General features: G+C 50.2%; 4 protein-coding genes across 11 annotated transcripts; 2 read left to right on the top strand and 2 right to left on the bottom strand.

Annotated features, from left to right (window-relative positions):
- The first annotated feature begins 150 nt into the window (after positions 1-150).
- LOC120958698 (myosin-2 essential light chain) lies at positions 151-8,134 on the top strand. 7 transcript variants are annotated; one of them, XM_040381668.2, is made up of 4 exons: positions 151-314; positions 424-451; positions 6,794-7,122; positions 7,206-8,134. In XM_040381668.2, the coding sequence occupies exons 1-4, from the start codon at positions 312-314 to the stop codon at positions 7,287-7,289; spliced, it is 444 nt and encodes a 147-aa protein (XP_040237602.1). In that variant the 5' UTR covers positions 151-311; the 3' UTR covers positions 7,290-8,134. The 7 variants fall into 7 exon arrangements, with proteins under 7 accessions (XP_040237602.1, XP_040237600.1, XP_040237596.1 ...); XM_040381666.2 differs by lacking the exons at positions 151-314; positions 424-451 and adding exons at positions 5,143-5,269; positions 5,981-6,215; XM_040381662.2 differs by lacking the exons at positions 151-314; positions 424-451 and adding exons at positions 5,144-5,273; positions 5,981-6,215.
- LOC120958696 (STE20-related kinase adapter protein alpha) lies at positions 7,714-9,996 on the bottom strand. The gene is made up of 3 exons (XM_040381660.2): positions 8,942-9,996; positions 8,744-8,874; positions 7,714-8,675 (listed from the first exon to the last, which is right to left on the bottom strand). The coding sequence occupies exons 1-3, from the start codon at positions 9,808-9,810 to the stop codon at positions 8,587-8,589; spliced, it is 1,089 nt and encodes a 362-aa protein (XP_040237594.1). The 5' UTR covers positions 9,811-9,996; the 3' UTR covers positions 7,714-8,586.
- A 105-nt stretch (positions 9,997-10,101) lies between these two features.
- LOC120958694 (zinc finger protein 567-like) lies at positions 10,102-12,311 on the top strand. Its single transcript, XM_049609041.1, has 3 exons — positions 10,102-10,314; positions 10,387-10,523; positions 10,595-12,311. The coding sequence occupies exons 1-3, from the start codon at positions 10,201-10,203 to the stop codon at positions 11,835-11,837; spliced, it is 1,494 nt and encodes a 497-aa protein (XP_049464998.1). The 5' UTR covers positions 10,102-10,200; the 3' UTR covers positions 11,838-12,311.
- Positions 12,078-21,152, bottom strand: LOC120958690 (protein Gawky-like). Of its 2 annotated transcripts, none has more exons than XM_040381651.2 (9): positions 21,021-21,152; positions 19,217-19,521; positions 15,673-19,146; positions 15,193-15,597; positions 14,483-15,123; positions 14,224-14,383; positions 13,647-14,153; positions 13,257-13,572; positions 12,078-13,175 (listed from the first exon to the last, which is right to left on the bottom strand). In XM_040381651.2, exons 3-9 carry the CDS (start codon positions 18,823-18,825, stop codon positions 13,003-13,005), a joined length of 5,355 nt encoding a protein of 1,784 aa, XP_040237585.2. In that variant the 5' UTR covers positions 18,826-19,146; positions 19,217-19,521; positions 21,021-21,152; the 3' UTR covers positions 12,078-13,002. The 2 variants fall into 2 exon arrangements, with proteins under 2 accessions (XP_040237585.2, XP_040237586.2); XM_040381652.2 differs by lacking the exon at positions 21,021-21,152 and adding an exon at positions 20,599-20,762.
- Between the last annotated feature and the right edge of the window lie 422 nt (positions 21,153-21,574).

Here is a 21,574-nt window from a genome sequence, read left to right as displayed (position 1 = left end):
GTGTATCATTGAAGATAAAATCAGCATTTTAGCAATGTACCACAACACTTTTATTATTGAAATAATGAATAAGTAAAATGCGCCTTTCCAGCATCCTACGCACACCTTGGCCGACCGTTGACATCTGGAAGCGTTACGAAGCGTTACGGCACGAAGGGGCAGCGAACGGGAGCTGTCAAATAGTCCAGTATTCGTCGCATTCGATATTCATTCCGCGAGTGTTGCTGGAATTTATCAAAATTCTAGATTAGTTGCGCTTTGCATTCCTTGTTATTTGCGTTTAATTGCTTCCACACATCCCAAACAGCAAAATGGTAAGTTACAAACAGCGCCCTGCGCGGCGGAAAAGCGGAAAACGACCGTTTACAACACCGATGTTTTGTTTTCCTTTTCCTTTGTTAACGCTTGCCTGTCTTCCCGCAGACTAATCTCACCGAGGATCAATTGGCTGGTAAGTGCTGCAATATTCTAAACTTTCCAGCTGCGTGCCGTTCTGTGGTGAACTTAGGCATCGGTCATAATCGATACAGTTTTAGTAAGGTTTCTACAACGATTTGTTCCGAAAAGTACCACTTCCTGTTCGAGATGTTGGAATTCCACAGCAGTGACGTCATGTTCGGTGCCAGTGTAGGGTACGCTCTGAGTTGTCATCGCGTATGTAGGCGAGTCTTCTTTCTCCGTTGAGCGTAGGTCGGTCAGGAAAGCGGTTGGGGAGAGGTGGTGGAGGCGAAACCATCGCAGAGCGATGACAAATCACGATTTTTAAAAACCGTGTACGAATGTGCATCCGTTGCGGACGTGATAACCAACCGGTGCGGAATGTTTGTTTAACATTGACGGCCCACTAGGGAAGACAGTTTTATGGCTGGGGCTAGGTGCGAAACATACATCCGCCCTGTGGCAGATGTTAGAACTGGTTGAAAAGTGACTGAAACATGCTGAAGGAATATTTTGCGATAAGCTTAAAAAACGCCACTGAGGACGCACGTTTGGAATAGAATTGAATTAGTTTATTAGTCACACATTTCCATCGTCAGATTGCAGCTGCCGCGCTTTTCCAGTAACCACCGCAACATCGGCCAAATGTGAATATTCGTAAGTTTAGTATGGTTTAGTATTCGTTCAATCGATGAAAGTAGAGATTGAAATCGGTTGGTCCAACATTTGAATGATTTTACCTGCATCGCATTGACTGATAGCTTATCAAGACGGTGCAGTGAAGATTTGGCCTTGGAACGTACTGATAATAATTTTACATTGTAGCGTATTGATTATTTTTCAAATCATTTCAAGACTTTTGCCACAAACTTCGTATGTGAAGTTGTTATTCCTGTTGCAACCATTCGCGGTTTCTGATTCATTGATTTCGTACGGATCAGAAGCCACTGATGGCGGTGGCGGTATCAATTTCAATTAATGTCATTGCTATTCTACTAGAACGAAGGGACACGTTTCACGTACGAACGTAGATAGTAGCGTAACTATCGGCCCGGTTCATGCCTGTCTCCATTTTGCCCGTGTAACATTATCAGTTGTTATTTCGAAACGCCAGATAGGTGAGCCCTGTTCGATGAATCAACACGTACTGAAAGATAGCGGCCATCTGGAAGGTGCAACCCACCATCTGTTACTAAAGTGCTATGTAGATCCTTCTGTAGACGAAGAAAGGGGTTAGAACTTTGCCCAACCGTCGCGTCACATGGCACCGATTCGTCAATCATGCTTTCGTGCGAATCGATAAGCCACGACGTCTTGCATTTGCTGTCTTATTTATATCCCCGTATGCAGCCCTGGACAAGGCAAGGCGTGCCATCGAAGGCTCACAACAACAAAAGAGGGAGAGATGGAGCGAGCCTTCACGCATACCACAGCACACACACACAAACACACCGTTCCACCCGTACCGATTGCTGGCTTAAGTTTGCGGTTCTGGGTCCGTCATTGGCAGGGCTCTTCGCATGATACGTTTTGCTAAAAGAAGAAACGAGGTCAAGCCATTTGCGACGCGCGTTCCTTAAAAGGCAAACAAGTTGCCCGTAGTCCACGCGTGGTGGATGGCGGTGTGGAGTGACCTCGCAAAAAATGGACCCCATCTCGCACACCCCAAAGCCAACGTGGGGCCATGTCGTAGAGTCAGTTGTTGTGACGAGCGGAGTAGTTCTTTGCATCCCCCACCCGATCACATCCCTCATGGCTGATGGCAACTTGTTTCGCTTTCGTGCAGTGGAGGGGTGTTGTGTTTGACCCTTCAGTCACAATGGAGGTCCGAACCTTCTTTTTGATTGTTGTCTTCCAAGAAGCGGTACGATGCGGTGATTATTGTGGTCTAGGTTAAATAATACGCATAGGTAGCTTACTATGTGATGCTCATGATCTTGACGGCCTATGCAGCACTACTGTGGATTAGTCATTCGGTTGAAAGGTTGACTCTCCCTTACACCATCCTTCCCTCTTGTTTATCTCATTTTGAAGCCTTACTTGGAGTCGTACAGAAGGCAAGCAATCAAGAAACAATTCATAAAGGTAGAAGATTACATGAACCCATCCAACCCAACTCGTGGTTTAAGGGCTAAAAGGTTTGGTAGGGCAGCAATTTGTCATCCGAAGGGAACATATCCATATGGGTGAGAATGAATGATTAATTATGAATTTGCATCTTTGGAGAGTATCGTTATGATGAATTAATAGCACCTTAACAGTACTGTAATTGTTGTTAAATAGCGCTGTACGTTAATTTTTTATCATGTAAATCAACAGATTTACATTGATAGATACGCTATTCGGAAGACTTTTGGAAACTGTTTTAGTAACATACGCATGCACTCACTATGCGCTATTTACGCGCCAATGCCTAGCGAGTGAGAACAGAGACCCGCCACCGTTCAGGGTTAGTATGTGTGAATCAGTGCTGTGGCAGGCCGCTGCCTACATCATACAAAGATCCGCGTGTGGTGGCGATCGTACGCGCGCGCCCTCCCCCCCCCCCGGAGAAGAAGGGTGATCGCTGCTGCCGAACATAAAAGATTATTCAATTTTCTTCCATAAATGGCGTTGACTGTGCGATGGCGCGGTGGTGCGCTGCTGTTATGTGTACGTTCGTACGCTACGATTGCCTTCGTTTGGTCAGCCCTCGGAGGACTCGTACGGTGGGTCCCCATCCCTACCTGCCGCGATCTTGGGACTCCCCTCGTGCGCGCGCGCACACCCTTTTCTGCTAAAACACTGTCTCGCATATTGTTGTAAAGTTGCAGTGTGTATATTTGGTAAAAACGGGTTGCTTTTGAACGTTACGCAGTTGGGTAGGAGTTTATTTTATCGTTTCGTTGTTCGGATGTGAAAATGTAGGTCCGTGCGTGTGTGTGTGTGCCGTCACCTTTGGTTGTATAAGGCAAAACAATTTGGTGGCTTATTTTGGGCTACTCGGGCCGATTCGGATGTAGCGGATAGTTATGAAGACCCTTTCGCGATGCAAGCAAATTGATTCGAACAAGCTTCCTGTTGCATGTCTTAATTGTCCTAATTGAGAGACGTATGTAAACAATTCAATTGTGGAGGAGGCAATGTTTTCTCGTTTTCCATGCAAAACTTTTGATGATATTTTGGTGTGTAAAGACACTTATTTTCCTTATTTTACTTTACTTTTTCCTTTTGTGGAAGTTTAAACTTTTCTGTGCCTTTTGTGCCACCCATTCCCGAATTATGGTTTGCATTACCATATAAATAGCGATTGAGATTGTCTCCCAAAGGCGCGAGCGGGCTTCTCATAAGCCATTTAGCATCTCCAGTCTCCAGTGGGAATCCACCACACCACCCTGCAAAGTTGTGGGAAACGATGTGAAATGAGCCATTTTTTTTGCTTCTTAACAACAGTAATAATACACACAACGAATGGGCCTAATTGATACCTCGGCAGTTTGGTAGAAAGTGGGCTTTATTGTGAAAGAAAGCCGAGGTTGAGGTTTCACACACAAAGAAGTGGTGAAAACAGTGACACTGCAGTACCATTTCTTACTTTTAGCAATATTAAGTTAACAGATGTTATGCCACGACGGACGGACGGGTGGCAATGCATTCATATATTATTCACTCAAATAGCGCGTGTGGCGCTATTTCGTCCTTCAAAAGTACGTCGTTGATGATGCCTTCGCGCGCATGTCTTTGGTATTATGGTTGCCGTTTGCAATTATCTGCACGAGATGGATGCATTAAAAAACCAGTGTTGATCGGTCCCACTGTAGCGGTTCGGGGGTTTCAGGTTTAGTTTTGCGTTGTTTTAATGATGCTTATTGCATGTCTGGGAAGGAAGGACTGAATGGCGTTTGTGACCCGAAAACTCCACTCCAAGACGACATGATGTTAAAATTGAGGGAATGCATCTGCTGCAACAATCTCTCCTGGATGCATCTTTAATCTGTTCTAGACCTCAAACTTTTGGATATCTGCATGCACACGGATATGACACTCCTTATCTTATCGGACGGGTGTGTGTGATTGTAGATCCATCCTAGGCTTCATGCAGTAATCATGCAGGAGAAGTAACAAAACTGGCACTGGAGGAGGAGAGGAGGGAATGTGTGGCCTTCTCTTTTTGCTCGTGCTCGGGAAGTTTGACGACGTCGCGTGTGTGTGTGTGTGTGTGTGTGTGTGTGTGTATCCAGTTGCACATGCGAAAACCCTTTCGGTCGGCGTTACATTCGCACACTACTCATGCAGTGCACTTTTTGCTCTTTTAGTCGCTTGCTGGCCGGTTTTCCCACCACCACCAACGTCGTCGTCGTCTTTGTCGTGTGTCCGTGAAACTGGGAGAGCCTTTCGAACGTCTCGCACTCCCCCCTTTTACCACTATGCGTTCGCATTCACGCAGATAGTGAAGTTTTGTGTTCCGATCTTTCGCCCGATCGCGCCACGATCATCATCTCGCGGCTGGCTGGACCAGCATGGGTGCGCTTGGCATAAGGGTGGGGCTGTGGTGTGAAGCAACGGCAGCATCCCTCTCTCTGCGCTTAATATGCCCAATATGGTTACGGAGACGGAGTTGTGCTGTAAAGCAGCAGCAGCAGTAGTAGCAGCAACACAGGACAGGGTGGGGAGGACCACAAAGCTCTCACGGCTGCCTGCTGCTGCTGCACGGGGTTCGCAAGCGGACAGACACACCGACCAGACCCAGACAGACACACGGGCTGGTATCTTTTGCCGCTGCCAGTTGTCAACATACTATCCGATCGTCGACACACGGCCCACGGCACGCGCGGCACGGTGTTGGGTCCTCGTTGGTATTTTGCTTCTTTTTTGTTTGTGCGAGACCGTGTTGTGCACGCGCCTGCTAGATCACAGTGACATTCGATCCGTCCCAGCTGATCCGTCGTATGTCGTTTGACCCGTCATTCTAGCGGGGGGGTGGGCTGTGTGTTGTGTGGAATGGGTGATTTGATCAAGTGACTCTGACACCTGAGGAGAACGGGAACGGGAGAGGAGAAAGCGCATGGAATAGTGAGACGAACGTTAAAATGTGCTAAAAATTGCGTTAAAGCGAAAAACACGCCACGCGCCATTCATTTGCGTTCTATTTGAAGTGACGACTCGCAAACTCTTTCTTTTTCCCTTTTTCGAGCTTTTTTCTCTTGCTTATTCCACAGCTACGTTTGCAGTTTTCGATCCGGGACGTTATTTTCCAAGTGTTACGTTTCGTGGGTTTGGTGTGTGTGTGTGTTGTGATAAAAGCGCGCATTACAAACAATAGTGAGAAACGTACCTTCGGGGCGCCGCTTGCTTAGTCGCTTGTGACACACTACTTTACACCGGCTGTCCGCGTCCGTGTCAGTGTGTGTGGTGTGTTGCGATGGTGACACCGAAAACCGCAACCACTCAAACCGAACGAAAGCGTGACCGTGAAATTGTTTTGTTTTAACCACGTTTCCACCAACCAACTCCACCACCGTTGACCCTTCTCCTCGGTTTCCATCCATTTTCCTACCTATAGCGGGTTTTTCAGTCGAAGCTTTTTCTCTTACCCCGGACAGTTGGCAGTGTAGAGAAAGAGGGGTACAGATACAGGTGTGTAACTAATCTGGCGGCAGCTGCGCAAATAGAAAGTGTATTTGAAGTGAATTAGAAACAGTTGCTGGAAGGCAAAAAAAAAACCCGTATACGACCAAATCCGGCAAACATGTACATGTACGATCCACCGAAGAAAAACAATTTCACATCTGTGGAAGGTAAGATGCAAAACAGTGATCAAATAAAGCTATTGTTGCACTTTTGTAGCAACAAAGCTCTTAATTTCGGAATGCATTAGAGAGCTGCATCTTCCAAGATCGTGAAACTGGTGGCTGAGTTCGCTGTAATGCATTCTACCAGCTGCGCAAGTGCATTCGTTGTTGCATTCGCTGCAACAATTTGTGCCACAACGATAACCTACACACGACGGAAAAGGGAAATAGCTTGTTAATTAAACTGTCCCGTCGTATTGATAATGAAGCCCCCTTCCATGAAGCACAGGGGCAGAGCAAGAAGAAGGGAATTTGCCAAGTAAGGGCACCTCGATTGGCGGCACTGCAACATGTTTGTGCAACTGTCGACTGTAGCTTCTTGCCAAGTGGGGAAAATGCATGCATAATGTATAATTTGTAACCAGTACCAGTATATATTCCATCTCTCCCACATAACGTGGAGCCACGAACCACGCACGAAGACTTTTCTTTACTTATAACCATTACCCCTTCTCACTAAAAGAAGCAAATAACAGATTATAATCCATTTTTTCATCGCAACCTTCGTTCTCTACTCGCCACAGAATTCCAGGAGGCGTTCAATCTGTTCGACAACCGTGGCGATGGCAAGATCCAGCAGCAGCAGATCGGCGAATGTCTGCGAGCGCTCGGCCAAAACCCGACCGAGTCGGACGTGAAGAAGTTCACGATGCAGCTGAAACCGGACGAGCGCGTCTCGTTCGAAGTCTTCCTGCCCATCTACCAGGCCATCTCGAAGCAGCGCACGGCCGAAACGGCGGACGACTTCATCGAGGGGCTGCGCCACTTCGACAAGGACGCCAGCGGGTTCATCTCGTCGGCCGAGCTGCGCCATCTGCTGACGACGCTCGGCGAGAAGTTGGGCGATGATGAGGTAGGGAGAAGCAAGAAGAAGAAGAAGAAAACATGATCAAATGTAGAGCTTTTGTCTAATGGATCGTTATCGTTTGCGTTTAGGTGGAACAGTTGCTCCAGAACCAGGAGGACTCGCAAGGAAACGTCAACTACGAAGAGTTCGTCCGGATGGTTATGAGCGGCTAAACGCGCGACGGTGTTGGTGTTGGTGGTGATGTGGTAGTGATGGTGTTTTGTACCGTACCACTACTCTGTGCACACGACAGCTTTCCTGCGTTTGTTTAGTAACGGGAAGGCTGACCAAACACACACACACCCACACACTAACCCGAGATAGACTTACGAGCGAGTATCGTTTACTTAAGCTACTTATGTTTCCATTCCTGCAAATGTTCGTTCATGGCGATAAAAGGGTATGACCGCGTGTTGTGTAGTGTACGCATGACGAGCTGGCGCGCTTTAGCAGAGTTTGCATTTTTCGCTTCTTAGATTCTTTCTACTACTTCTACTAAAAACTACAGTGGTTGCAGAACGCAGCAGTGGGGCACAAAGGCAGCAGCACCTTCAGAGAGGATGAACAATATTTTTGTTTTTCTTTACTTTTTAACACAACAAGCCCCACCCGCGGGGAAGGGTTTTTTTGCGTGCCGCATTTCTGTTTTTCTTATAAATGCTAGTTTTTTTGTTGGTTGCGTCTCAAAAATTGCTCGATATAATGCCAAGAAAAGAAGCGTAGTGTATAGTGGGCAGTGAAGGAAAGGATGGTGTGTAGAGCGGGATAGGAAACGGAAACGCGTCGTCGTCGTCGTGGTGAGAGAGATAAAAGAAGGCAAAGTATTAAGCGACCCCGTCCTTTCCTTCAACAAACAGCACACGATAGAGAGAGTTTTGGACCTTTTTTCAGTTTTTTTCTTTCGAATTTAAGTGTATCCGTGAGCCGTGTGTGTGTTTTTGATAATCAAGCACCTAGGAACTTCTCTTTATAAACCAATAAACTTGCTCCTTGTTTTGGAGACATATAAAGGATTATATTCGAACTGTGTTTCAGCTGTTGCTTTTTCATTCTTTTTTCTTTATTAAATATCTGTTTTGATTTTTGCCTCCCATCGTGCGCGGTACCGTTGTCTCTACTAAAATCGTGTTTTACCGTTCACATCTATATTTAATGTTGGAACAATTGCAACGAGTTTTAAAACCGATAAAAACATAATATAATAAGAAGTAGCGCTAATAAAAAAACACCTTTCAACACAAAATAGCGTCTGCATTTGTTTGCTTTGCCCTGGGTGCCACAGGTGCCGAGGTGATGAGATTATACACATACATATCTGTTTCCCAGCCTACTGTTTGCTTCTAACCTGCTCTCTAACCCTTACCGGAGACACGGACCATCATTGCCCTATTGATTGATTGATTGACTGACGTTTCACACCGTTTCGCCCCATATTCGCAACATTTTAGCCTGCCAACACGCACGCCGCCGTTACGAATCATCAAAGTCCCATTCAAAGGAACCATCAGCGTCCATGCGCATCTGCGAGAAGCTGTTGGTCATATTGATGTCGTCGTTATCTGTAAGAGAGGAGATGCTGTTAATTGTGCTCATCCGACCAATAACCAATAAGGCGACATGTTCCTACCTTGAATCGAGTCAAAATCAACAGTCTGTATGCAGTGCTTTGCAAACTGTTCTCTAATGTTGGTGTGCGATACCTGCTTGAATACAGGGTGCGATGTTAAGGCGGAGGCACTGGGTCGGTTCTTGGGGTCGCTGTTATCCGAAATGAAAGAAATTGCGTATTATTCCCTGCCCCCCTCGGAACCATTGCATCGCTTACCTTTCCGAACACTGCTCGGCAAACTTGTGCAGTGCATCGGTGAACTGGCGCGAGGCGTAAATCTGGCGCATCGAGGCGGCGGCCGCTTCGTTCGATTTCGCTTCCGCCGACTGGGCCAGCACCACCTCCTCGCTCGGTATCGTGCTGGCGTCCAGCAGCATCGGCAGATAGCCACCCTTCATCTTCTCCGTCAGCATCAGCGTGGTGGTGATGTTGGAGAACGGTTCCAGCCCGTTCGCCAGCTCGTACACCGTGATCGCCAGGCTGTACACGTCCGACTTTTCCGTGTAGCCGGTCAGATTCTGGGCCAGCACTTCCGGGGCCAGCCAGTTGAGCGACTTCACCGAGTGGGGCGGCAGCTCGTGCAGGTTGCGTATTCGCTTGCCCTCGCCCAGGAAGCTGGTGCACACGCGGAAGCCCCCGAGCACGGCGCGCGTCTCGTTCAGAAAGACGTGGCTGGCCCGGATCGACCGGTGGATGTAGCCCTTCCAGTGCAGATACACCAGCCCCTGCAGGATGTCGCGCAGAATGCACACCAGTATCGGTTCCGGGAAGCCCGTCTCGAAGTAGTTGGCCATCGTGTCCCGGCAGGAGCCGTAGCACATGAGCGGCAGCACAAAGTACAGATCGAGATGGTGCACGAACGCGGTGTGGTAGCAGAGGATGTTCGGATGGTCGAACTCGCGCAGATGCTTCGCCTCGTCCATCACGTAGCTGATGTCGTTCTTCAGATCCTCGACCAGGAACTTCTTCACCGCGACGTGCTGCCGGGTGGGCAGGTGCTGTGCCAGAAACACCGTCCCCAGATTGCCGAAGCATTTGGCCAGCTCCACCTTCAGCACGTAGTGGTTGATGTTATTGTCGAACATGTCGTCGCGGAAGGGTCCTACTCGCCCCCTACAATGGCCGCAACGACATTAACTGGCGCGGGTGGCGTGTTCGATGCGCTTCGGGCTTCGTATTGCTCGCCAAATCACTCCATCGGATACGTTTTCACAAATGCAAAATGTAAGTACTTGCGGTGCACCTACACACCTGGCTGGCTGGGGCTGGCGTAATGTCCGCGACGCGTTTGACGTTTCGGATTGTTGACAAAACAAATCGCTCTGCAAATTGTACCCCAAAATTACCCAGCATGTACCGCGGGGTAATTTATCGCCATCTGTCAGACTGGTTTGTAAACAAAAGACTTCTATCCAGCGCAGAAGAAAAGAGCGTTTTCCCCCGTTTTTTCGTACGAAAACGGCACATTTTTTACGATGAGTCTCCAGTGTCGTGTTTGTTTGGACGCGCTGAGCAATGCTTACTATCTGTTCGAGGAGACCGGTGGCATCACACTGGCCGAAATTATACAATTCTGCGCCCAGGTTCAGGTACGTAGATGCTCTACTACGCCTTGTTGTTATGGCTCGCAACCTCTGAAATCGCAACCTCTTGCTCGATAGATTGCCGAAGATGATGGACTGCCAACCTTTATCTGCCCAGTATGCTGTGAAGATGCCCAGCAAGCCTTTGCATTCATCCAGAAGGCTCGCCAATCGGACGAAAAACTACGAGCGTCAAGAAGCATTACCCAGCAGCCGTAAGCTATTCCTTTAGAAAGAAGTGGATAGAAAGAAGTGGAAGCGTAATACAATTGTTTTTTTTGTGTAGCTTACAGGAAGATCCCGAAAGTGTGGCAGAATCGAACGTGGAGATGCAAGAGCTGGTGGTGGAATTGCTAATGGATTCCGATGAAATCCACAACCAACTGCATCCGGTCGAGTCGCTGGAAGAACACTTTGATCTGACCAGTGACACAGAGTGTGCCCTTGATCTGACCAGTGAGCAGAGTGAGGAAAACTTGCCAGATTTGGAAATTGTTTCTGCTCTCGCGGACCAGGATCAGGAAGGGGTCAGCTTAGCGACAAACAACAGCAACGGTCCGTGCTATTACTGTTGCCACGAGGACTGTCTGCTAACGTTTCACACAAAGGAGGCGCTGAAACGTCACGCCGGTTTAAACCATCCAACAGAACAGCACAGTGCGCCGAACGTACAGCATCGTTGTGATAATTGTGATCGTGGATTTGCCACCGCGGAGGATCAACGCATACACCAGACGGCTTTCCACCTCAAACGGACCATAGTGAGTTCGTCCTACAAGGGACGCCCAAACACACGCCTTTCCCTGTTCACGGCGACGGAAAAGAAGTGTTGCGATTGTTTCGCCTCCTTCCCCACGCTAGAGGCACTGCTAAAGCATGCTGTTCAGCAGCACTCCATTCGGAAAGCGGTGCACGATCCCACGCGTCCAGTGCGGTGCGAGGTGTGCTTCAAACTGTTCCGCTGCCGTACGAAGCGTAACTATCATCAGACCATACCGTACAAACCGCTCCGGTACCGGTGTGGCACGTGTGACGCCTGCTTTCGAACCTCCGCACAGCTTGAAACGCACGAAATCGAACAGCACAGCACGGAGCAGAAGTACGTGTGCGGGAAGTGTGGCGCTTGCTTCAAGAGCGCCCAAAACCTTAAGATGCACACACTGTTGCACGAGGAGAAGCGCGAAGTTTGCAAGACGTGCGGGGTACGGTTTCACCGGAAGTCGAACCTGCGCATCCACGAGCGCGTCCACTCCAACACGTACTACGCGGTGTGCCCACACTGTGACAAGAAGTACAAAACTCAGTCGCAGCTGAAGCAACACCTGAAGGTGCACACGCAGGAACGATCGCTCGGCTGCCGGTACTGTGCGAAGCGGTTCATGTACACCAGCGATCGGAAGCGGCACGAGATGACGCACACGGGCGAGTATCCGTTCGTGTGTGGCGGTTGCTCGAGAAAGTTCAGTCGCAATAGGCCGTACACGCAGCATGTCGCCGTGTGCAAAGCTGCAGCAAAGGACGAAGCATAGTGGAGGGAGGTGTACCTAATGAACCCAGAACCGTGTCAATATTGGTTTGCTGTTGAGACCAACGCAATCCATCTGTAGTTGTACCGATTTTCGAATAGTGTACCGATTCACAGAATTAGAAGAACCGAAATGCCCATCTCTTAAGCGTAGACAAGTGGCTTTCTAACCGAAGAACGTCATCATATTCAGAGGCCTTACAATGGGGTTACACACATCCTACCCCATTTGCTGTTCGCTAGATCATATTTGATGGTTTCGTTTTATTTATCTCTGGCATTATATCTAAATAATTTCAAAAATAATTCAATAACATTTATGTATACCTTTTATAATATAGTAAATCTAATACGGGTTCATATTGTTGCTCCTTTCCACCTTCGTCTCATCTCGTCTGATCATCATTTGCTGCGCTTTTTCGCATGATGTGTATATTAAAAGTAATAAATATGTTCTTTTCTGCCTTCCGTCTCTGGACCTGCCGTTTCCTCTGTTGTTTCCTTTGCGATGGCATTCGGGTCCTGCTGAGCCTGTCTGGCCGGTGCTCTCGTATTTTTACGTGTGTGCAGCACACAATTCGTTCCACGCCTTTGATCGGTTTACAAGTTCGTCCACCACAATATGGACGATGGACAGGACAGTTTGCTAACCCATTGGATGGTTTTCGTATGGTAAACAGCGCTACTCTTCAGCTGCTTGTGTTTGATCGGGGTCGTCTGCTGGTTCATTAAAACATATTCAGTGCAACTGCACTGCACTGAATATTGAGTAGTTCACGGGTTGATTTGCGTCTTTGCGGAGCCACAAGTCGCAGCTGCACCATCGGAAGTAGACGGATTAGGAATGAAAAGGCATTCAAAGTAAGATTGTTCTTATTTTGGTGCACAATAAAGTGATAAAACAAAACAAACCAAATGGCTTAAAAAGCCCAATACACGAGCATTGTTAGCTGTGCGATAATGCGCTAGTGTGTAAAAGATGGTTTGAAAAAAAAAAGCAAAATAGGCCAAAACATGGCTTCTTTGCAACCATTCCATCTATACATATTGCTATGTATGTAACTCGTAAACAAAACGACACAGAAACAAACAAAAAACAGTCTTCAAAAATAAAGGAAAGTCCGTTACTCTTCCTGCTGCGGCATCCTGCTGCTCAAGCTCGACCGAATTCAGTTCAGCTCCGGCCCGAGCAAACTGTCCGGTAGGAACGAATTCAAACTGGTTGGCGTTCCACTGTCCGTACCGGCATCCAGCGGTGCCCACAGATTGGCTGCTGCTGCGCCGGCACCACTCGCACCGGAGCTGCCACCGATGGCCCATCCAGAGCCCCAGGTGTCGGCGCCTGAAACAAATGCCCAGAACACGTTACAAACGAGCTTATTTCGTGCTTGTTGAATGACTAAAGGGCATTGAAAATCCTCACCTGAACTGCTCGAAGTACGCTCCTGTCTCCAGGTCGGAGACGTTAGGCTCGAGGCGCTACTGCTGACCGCCACACTGGCAGCTGCGGCTGCACCGCCAAGCTGCTGCAGATACGTTTGCACCTCCGACTCACTGGCCGGACATTCGGCACTGATCGTGCTCGAGCCGAGTGTACAGTTGTTGAGCGCCTGTTGAGCTTTGGCCGCTTCCTCGCGTGTCGCGTATCGGCACAGGGCCAGCCCGTGGGCTGGATAGGAGTGGAAGGTAAGGATCGGACCGTGCTGCATGCAAAGCGTGCGCAGTGTCGATGCATCGATCTGTTGAAAGGGAGTTAAAAAGATCCATTAGTTTGACTCATTTTGTCCCCAAGAGAGGGGAGGGGATATCATACCTGGGAAGTGAAGTTTTTCAGCAAAAGCCACGATGTTCCGGTGGACCATCCTGCACCACGTTGTTGCTGTGTACCGGCGGCAGTTCCACCGTTGCCGCTCTTATTGGACGCCGGGCCGCCCAGACCGGGCGGAGGGCCCCGTGTAGCCGATGGTTTGGTGATCGGAGTGCACCATACATCAACGGCAGCCGCGTTGTTGCTGCCGCTGCCGCCACCGGCCGAACTGTCCGACCAGACGGATTTACCGGCCAGCGGTTTGTTGCCACCGGAGCCACCTCCATTGCCGCTAGCTGCGGACGTTAGCGAAGCGGTGTTGAAACTCCAAGCGGAAGACGTAAGATTCAGCCCTCCACCATCGGCTACGGTAGGCGACGCCTTCTCAGCGACGGATACAACACCACCACCACCGAACAGCTCGGAGTCTTTGGCGGTGGCAATCGAGAGTGGCGAACGGGCGACGCTGCCCGGTGTAATACTAGGATCATCTTCAATCTTAAGCTGTGTTCCCTGCATTTGCAAATAGAAGGGACGATAAAAATCGCAGTTCCTGGGGAGAAGGATAATTCTGGACACCTACCTTCCATGGTTTGCCCGGTTCAAACTCAGGTACTAGGTCTGTGAAAGCGGAACTGTCCTGCGAAGCAGCGTTGGTGGCCGTTGTCCAGTCTTTGCTATCGGTATCACCGGTTTGCTCTGGCCAACCATCGGCTAGATTTGTACGACCGGTAGTCCAGGTTCTGTATATCGAGCAGGCATGGAGACGAAAAGAAAAGAAAGACCAATCAATTTCCCTATCTCTCCCCAGTATGCTTCGTTGCTATGGCAACAACACGTACCCATCTTGCACGAGACCTAGAGAGCTTATATTAGTGCTGGTAGTGGTAGAGGTTAGCGCTGATTTGCCCGCCGACGGACCGGGAGCGCGCGAAAAATCGGTGAGATCATCTTTACCAGCGGTCGGATCCTTGTCGAGCGACGGAAGCTTCCACTGGTTTAAGCGAGACTGCTGACTAGTGCTGCCACTGACAACGACGTTGCCGGCAGCTGCCGACACGACGGCATGCTGCTGCTGCTGCTGCTGCTGTACGGGAACGATCGGTGGCGGGAAGACGCTACCGGTGGACGTGATGATTGGATCCTTGCCGAGCCCCATTTCGCCGAAGGTGCTTTGCAATGCCATGAGATCTTGCTGCTGGTGCTGCTGCTGCTGCTGCTGCTGCTGGCGCATAAAGTCCAAACCGAGCGCAGCGTTCGGGTTCGCACCCGGCATTAATGGTGGCGGCGGTCCCATCGATCCTTGATGTCCCTGTTGCTGCTGCTGTTGCTGCTTCAAGTAAATGCTCTGCTGGGTAACGATCTGCTGCTGGAGCTGGGCAATCTGCGACTTATGCTTGTTAATCGCCAGTGTCATCTGAACGGCGCTCACGCCGCCCGTTGCGCCACTGCGGGCCAAGTTGCTTTGAGTTATTTGCATTTGCTGAAACGGAAGGAAGGAAACGTCAGCTAACAACACGTTCGCCTGGAGGACCACTCGCTTGCTGCTTACCTTTATGTGAGTGAGCAACTGGTTTAACAGGATGAATGTTTGCGGTGCCAGCGGTTGGTTGAGGATCTGATGATTTAGGAAACCATTCTGCACCGCCAACTGGATCTGATGAACCAGCACACGAAGCTGCTGGTTGGTGGGTTGTGCTGCTGCCGCTGCTGCCAACTGCTGCTGCTGCTGCTGCTGGTGTGCCTGGGACTGCTGGTTTGGTCCGCGACCACCAGGTGGCAGCAGAGAGTTATGATTGAAGGGTGCCATGGTGGCGCCACCAGCGCCACCAGCGCCCTGCGAGAGATATTTTAGATTGTTCAGTGCCATGAGATTAGCCGGCCCGGTACCGTCCAGGCCGAGTCCACCCACTGGACCACCACCCGGGATGTTGTTCAGCATGTTTTGTTGATTGTTCTGGCGGGGATAGAAAACGATACAGAAAATGCGGGTGTTTATGGATATTTTGACCACGACAATCTCGCCACTTACCTGTGAGTAAGACAATCCACTGGCCGCATGATTCAGCGGTGGTATGCGGCCCGAGTACGGACCATCGAAACCCATTCCGAGCCCCCCGGTATGATCCTCGGACAGTGTGCGACGCCATCCACTGGATAATCCGGCCACAGATGCCCCATGACGCAACAGTTCCATCGCCTCGTCAATGTTCATGCTGGTCGTACGCAGGGCAAACTCGACGTCCTCCTTCTTGTGGCCCATCTCGCACAGCAGCCGGTACTCCTTGCTGGCGCGGATATATTCCAACGGATTGTTCAGCGCAGCGGGCGGTTTGTTTGCACCACCGACCGAGGGCTTACCACCGAGCCCACCCCAATCCATGCCAGGGCCGGTCAGATCGTTGGGATCGGGCCATCCAATGCCGGCGGATTTCGGGGTGACCGGCGTTTTATTCCAGCCTGCACCACCGTTCGAGCCGAGATCCATATTCCAGGAGCCACCACCCTTCTCATCGCCCCAGCCCCCTCCGGTGACCGAGTCTTCCCACGAACCGTTCCGTACCATGCCTTGCACCTGACCGCCCCACATGCCGTCCTTGCCGAGAGAGCCCCGCACACCGCTGCCAGCGCCGGATGGGATCGGAACTGGACCGAACGGCCCCGCCCCTCCGCCCTGCTGCTGATTGCGTTGTTGCATAGGACCGCCGCCGGGAGCTCCTGCCCCCGGACGCATCATCACATCGGATACATCCTTCCAGCCGGACGAGTTCTGCCTGGCCAGTGCTCCCGGACCGCCAGCACCGACCGCATTGCCCTGTCCCCAGGGCGCATCGTCCAGTGCGGACGGTCTGCCATCGTCCCAACCACCTGTGGGCAGCTTGGCTGGCCCTGCGTTGCCGTTTCCGCTCCACTGCTGCTGTCCACCACCAACGGCGCTTACCGCTCCCGGCAGAACAGCACCTCCGCCCGCTCCAGCAGACATCGATCGTTGGTCGGGAACTCCCGCTCCCCACATACTGCCGGCAGCGGCACCATTGAGCCGTCCGGAAATGCCCCGTGGATCGCCACGAAGTCCATCGGCGGCCGCACCGAGCGTAGAGCCAATGTTGAAGCCACCCGCCGTTGGTCCGTTCACGTTTGCACCACCACCAACGGACGGTAAAGCTCCCGTAACGCCCGACGCTGCTCGTGCATCTGCGCCCCAACCGCCTTGTGCCGGGCCACCGGGGACGCCGATCGAGCCTGAACCTACAGCCCCGACTTGGCCCACGCCGCCACCGGCTCCCCATTCGTTCAGATCTTTCTTCACACCGATTGCAGCCATTTGCGGATTGTTCATGGATCCTGCGCTGGGGGCTCCCGCTGTCGTGATGGCGGGCGTATTGCCACTCGTAGGCCACATTCCCCCTGCGACCGTTGCAGCCGCCGGTGGAGCCGGTACATTCCCATTGTTAAGAGCACCCCAGGATGGAGCGGGACCAACGCCTGGTCCTACGGCCGTGCCCGCGACGATTGCAGCCGCACTGCCATTCCATACGCTAGCAGCCGCATCCGTACCACCCGGTGCACCACCGGCAGCTTCATCGTCTTCCATCCAAGTTCCGCCGAGATTGTTCGCCGGAACCCATGGGGCAGCCTTCGCTTGTGCCAGATGCTGTTGAGCTTGTTGTTGTTGCTGCTGCTGCTGCTGTTGCTGCTGTTGCTGCTGTTGCTGGAGATGGGGTCCACCGCCACCGTTGCGTAGATTGGTTTCCCACAGCTCGGTACCGTTGTTCATGGTTTGTGCCTTCCAGCTTCCGTTCGGGCCGGTTCCGTGCGGTCCAGCACCTTCTGGCTTGGCAACGGCAGCAGCGCCAGCATTGCCAGCAGCACCCTGAGGTTCGGGTGAGCCCGGCACCTCCCAGTTCGTGTCCTGATTGACATGCTGGCAGCCCCAACCATCCTGACTGAACAGCGCATCGCGCATGGTACTGAGCACCTCGAGCTGGTTCTTCGCGGCTCCATTTCCGGCGCCATTATTATTGCTAGCACCCATATTAGCTGCATGTTGCTGCTGCGGTTGTTGCTGCTGCTGCTGCTGCTGTTGCTGATTATTATTATTATTATGGCCGTGTGGATGGTTGCCGTTGTTGTTGGCGACATTGGCTGCTGCATTCGCACCATGGCGCCCATGATTAACGGTGGCATTCCAAGCGTTCGGGGTGGAAGTCGGTTGAGCGTTCGCTTTGTTGGAATTTGGGTCGGCGTTGGAGGAGCCTCCTCCGCCACGCTGCGGGACAACATTCGCACCATTTCCATTGCCATTCGCAGTATTGACGTTCGGTCCAGGGTTGTTGTTGTTGTTGCTTCCTGGACCACTGTTGCTGTTAACGCTGCTCCAAGCGGACGGAGCTAATGGCTGTTGCTGTTGGTGTTGCTGCTGCTGCTGCTGCTGCTGATTTGGCAACATGCCCCATGCGCTTAGCGCTCCGTTGCTGGAAGCGCCAGGCGGCGTACCCCACGCACTGGTACCATTGTTGATGGAATCTTCACCACCACCGCACAACCTTAGCCGGGGCAGCCGGTGCGATAGGCCACGTCGCAACCATTCGCGCTCACGCTCGGTACAGCGCACAAGCTCGTCGAAGTGCGTGTAGGTTGGCCCGCCGCGTGTACGACGGCCGGAGCCCTTCAAACTGATATTATCACGAGCTACCATCTTGCTACCCTGGGACGAAGGTACAGCATTCCGTGGTGGCAAACCGGCTCGACCATCCGACCGTGCTAAACTACAGCTAACATCTATAAGGTTAATCAGGTAATCATTTAAATCACATTTCAATGTCACAGTATCAATATGGGTCGGCTTTTCGTCATCGTCGTCGTCGTCGTAATCGTTATGGCTAGTGCGGATCGTCGCATCCGATGGCTGAACGGCGTCACTAGAAGCACCACCAACAGCAGCCACAGCAACATCACCGCCGTCGTTCGTTGATGGTGCGGAAATCGTTTCGATGGCTTTGGGAGTGTTTGCGGGAAGTGAGTAGCGCCTGCGGGGCGCGATTTTCCTGTGATCCAGCTGCTCGATAAATGCCCCCGGATGATGCTCGCCACCTCCAACCTCCAGCGAGGTCATCCTGGACGATTTGCTGCTCTCGATCAGCTCCTCCTTCGGCTGGAGTTGCCTTCGGTTAATAGTTTCCATATCTCGACGACCAAAGTAGCAGTGGTCGGGATAGAATCACTGGCTGGTGTTACGCTAGTGCGTTCGCGGCGCGTGTTGCAGCTAGGTCACAGTAACGCAACTCAAAACGAACGTACAGATTAGTACACTTCAGATTCCTCCTATCATCGTCTCGCCGCCCAGGGCTGTGCTGTCCACAAGCATCTTGCGCGATGTGAACGACGTGAATGCAAGGAGAAATGGGAAGCTTTTCACCGGTTTAATACGAAAGAAAACGTTCCTTTGATGGAAGGAACTCCTTTTTTGGTTTTTATTCAATCTGCGAGGACAGAGCACCAGGCCCTAAAACGAAACAAAGCACGAAGGTTAGTGACCTTGACGCTTTCAAGCGATCGCTCATTACATTATTTACCTTTCGCGTTGGACGGAATTGTCCAGCTATCGTCAAGTTCGGGATGAGATTGTTGCAATCGACAAATCGACAGACACTACTGATCCGTGGTTTCCGTGTGCTGGACTGGATGATTTGAAACTTAAACCTACAAATGTTATCACAGATCTACGGCGGGATAAATCGTTCCGCTCGGCGGGGGAGGGGAACGATTTTCCGACCTCAACTTTAAACTAACAAACAAGTAGCACTGACGCACTTCCGTCCTAGCCGTAGGTGCGTGGCTTTCGAGAGTTGCTATATTGGAAGGAGTACTTTACTGGAATCTGAAAGCAAAGATAAGAATGCAAATTAATTTAGCATGTTGTATATCGTGGAGTTGTGATTCAAATGTCAAGATTAAACATAGTTCCTCGCACCGGACAGAAAGACACTCCATCACAACAAGGAACAAACAGCAAAGGTATCGATACAGTTTCTATGTTTTCATCATAATATGCTTCGCGAGAGCCAACAACAACCACGCACCCAACACCTTTGCGCTCTCTTTCGCTTGCTTGGATTATCTGTTCAGCATGTTCCTCTCTCGCTCCATCATCATGTTCTCTTTGCATAACTTATGAAATACACGGCCGTCTCCACGCAAAGAATGGCCGCTCTCCCTTTTACCCAAGAATGCGAGAAGATCGGTTTGATTTCTTTGTTTTGTTACGCCGTGCGTTCGTGTGCGTGTGGTGGTGATGTTTGTTTTGTCTGCTTTTTCGTGTCCCCTATTGATGTTGTTGCGTGTTTTTTTCTTCTTCTCTCGCTGGGCCAACATAACTTTTTGCTTGTTTGCGATTGAACACGTAGAGGTGGAGGTGGACGTTTTTTTTCTCCTCGTACACGAAACATACTCCTGCAAGAGTGTTTGTGTATGGTTGCCGTTAGCTATGCAGGAGCGAAAGCGAGAAAGAGAGCGAGAATGCGGACGACTTGTACACGTAAAAAACCACTTGTACCATTCTCACCGCACACTACGCAAACTTGCCCTGCTTAAGAATTGAAGTTTTTGCTTCCAATTTTAATTGATGCTAATGGGATGGATAAATTCCGATACAGGGCGAAATAAATCGGCTCAATAAAAAGAAAAAGGCAGCTAATGAACATATTACGGTGGCACCTTTTCACATCACACACAGAGTGTCCCTGTGGGTTGTTAATTATACAGTCATGACTTTTTCATTCGCACTGCACTCCATAATGGGGAACCAATTCGAAAATTCCAGCTCGCAACACGACAGAAATCACTGCATTTTGATCGCTTAAATATTTATGATCCAACCCAAAACAATAACACTTGCAACTACTGTTGCTGCTGGATAGCTTCGCAAATCACAGTACTGCACTCAGGCATCGCCTACCCCGTGTGTGTGTGTTTGCCACTCCCTTGCGACCAACGTCCGGAGTGTATTCACTGCTAGTGGCACGGTTACATTCCCATCACACTGTTTCTAGCACACTGGCGCGGGTGTCTCACCAGCGCACACAACATACACACTGCCTGCGTTTTGCACTGGGTATCCCCCCACCAGCAGCAAAAGAAGAGGAAAAAAACTGCATCAACTGGGTGCCAAAGTGCATAGCATTTCGTTGGCGGCCGCCATATTAGATATCCCGAGTTCACGATCGCGGGGTTCCTCACACTTTTCACACACTGGCGCACGGTATTGCGGGGCAAAATCACTCGCACTGCGTGTATTGCCCGTTCCCACATGGATATTCAACTGTTTGGAGTGGATTCCGAGCGATTAACCCATGAAAATAACAAGCAACATAACTTTACCTTCTTCAGCGCGAGTGGCTGCCCTTTTTTCCTAGAGGCGAAATATGTTCTACATCTACATCTACAAGGGCTGTGATGATGATGCGTGCGTGTGTGTGTGTGCGTTTGTGGAATGTGTACCCTTGCTTGACAGCCGTCGGCAGTGTGTGGATTTTCTTGGTTGATGATGCTTTGCGAAGTGTACGGAAAAAATGATGATTGCTATCCGACGTGTACCGAAGTTTGACACAGCAGCAAACAGCACAATGGGTGCGCATAGTTGTACCTATTGGTCAAAATATTGCAGTGATTTTATAAGAAAATAAATTACATATTTTATGCACATGAAAGGAAGGGGCAATGTACTGCTCATTTCTGTTTGCCTCTAAATATATGATAAAACGGTCATAGCTCACTGGAAACAGCCCAAAATGCTGCCAAATAATTGAACTCAAATTAAAACATTAATTATGTTGACTTGGTATTCAATGTGAAATAAACTGATTGAATGGAACAACGAATGAAAAAGAGTAACAAAACTTAATGTTGAAAAAAGAAATAAAACCTGACCACTG

The sequence above is a fragment of the Anopheles coluzzii genome, chromosome 3 (assembly GCF_943734685.1).
Source record: "Anopheles coluzzii chromosome 3, AcolN3, whole genome shotgun sequence".
Classification (NCBI taxonomy): domain Eukaryota; kingdom Metazoa; phylum Arthropoda; class Insecta; order Diptera; family Culicidae; genus Anopheles; species Anopheles coluzzii.
Note: the sequence above shows the minus strand (reverse complement) of the source record. Positions and strands in the feature narration are given on the sequence as shown.

Bases quoted from the DNA above. Each gene is read 5' to 3' on its own strand.
- LOC120958698 (XM_040381666.2), top strand. From the start codon at position 6,167: ATGTACATGTACGATCCACCGAAGAAAAACAATTTCACATCTGTGGAA. The intron at 6,216-6,793 runs GTAAGATGCAAA...TACTCGCCACAG, and splicing joins CAATTTCACATCTGTGGAAG to AATTCCAGGAGGCGTTCAAT. The intron at 7,123-7,205 runs GTAGGGAGAAGC...GTTTGCGTTTAG, and splicing joins AGAAGTTGGGCGATGATGAG to GTGGAACAGTTGCTCCAGAA.
- LOC120958694 (XM_049609041.1), top strand. From the start codon at position 10,201: ATGAGTCTCCAGTGTCGTGTTTGTTTGGACGCGCTGAGCAATGCTTAC. The intron at 10,315-10,386 runs GTACGTAGATGC...CTTGCTCGATAG, and splicing joins AATTCTGCGCCCAGGTTCAG to ATTGCCGAAGATGATGGACT. The intron at 10,524-10,594 runs GTAAGCTATTCC...TTTTTTGTGTAG, and splicing joins AGAAGCATTACCCAGCAGCC to CTTACAGGAAGATCCCGAAA.
- LOC120958690 (XM_040381651.2), bottom strand. From the start codon at position 18,825: ATGGAAACTATTAACCGAAGGCAACTCCAGCCGAAGGAGGAGCTGATC. The intron at 15,124-15,192 runs GTAAGCAGCAAG...CTTCCGTTTCAG, and splicing joins AGTTGCTCACTCACATAAAG to CAAATGCAAATAACTCAAAG. The intron at 14,154-14,223 runs GTAGGTGTCCAG...TTGCAAATGCAG, and splicing joins AACCGGGCAAACCATGGAAG to GGAACACAGCTTAAGATTGA.
- LOC120958696 (XM_040381660.2), bottom strand. From the start codon at position 9,810: ATGTTCGACAATAACATCAACCACTACGTGCTGAAGGTGGAGCTGGCC. The intron at 8,875-8,941 runs GTAAGCGATGCA...TTCGGATAACAG, and splicing joins GCCGAGCAGTGTTCGGAAAG to CGACCCCAAGAACCGACCCA. The intron at 8,676-8,743 runs GTAGGAACATGT...CCTCTCTTACAG, and splicing joins TGATTTTGACTCGATTCAAG to ATAACGACGACATCAATATG.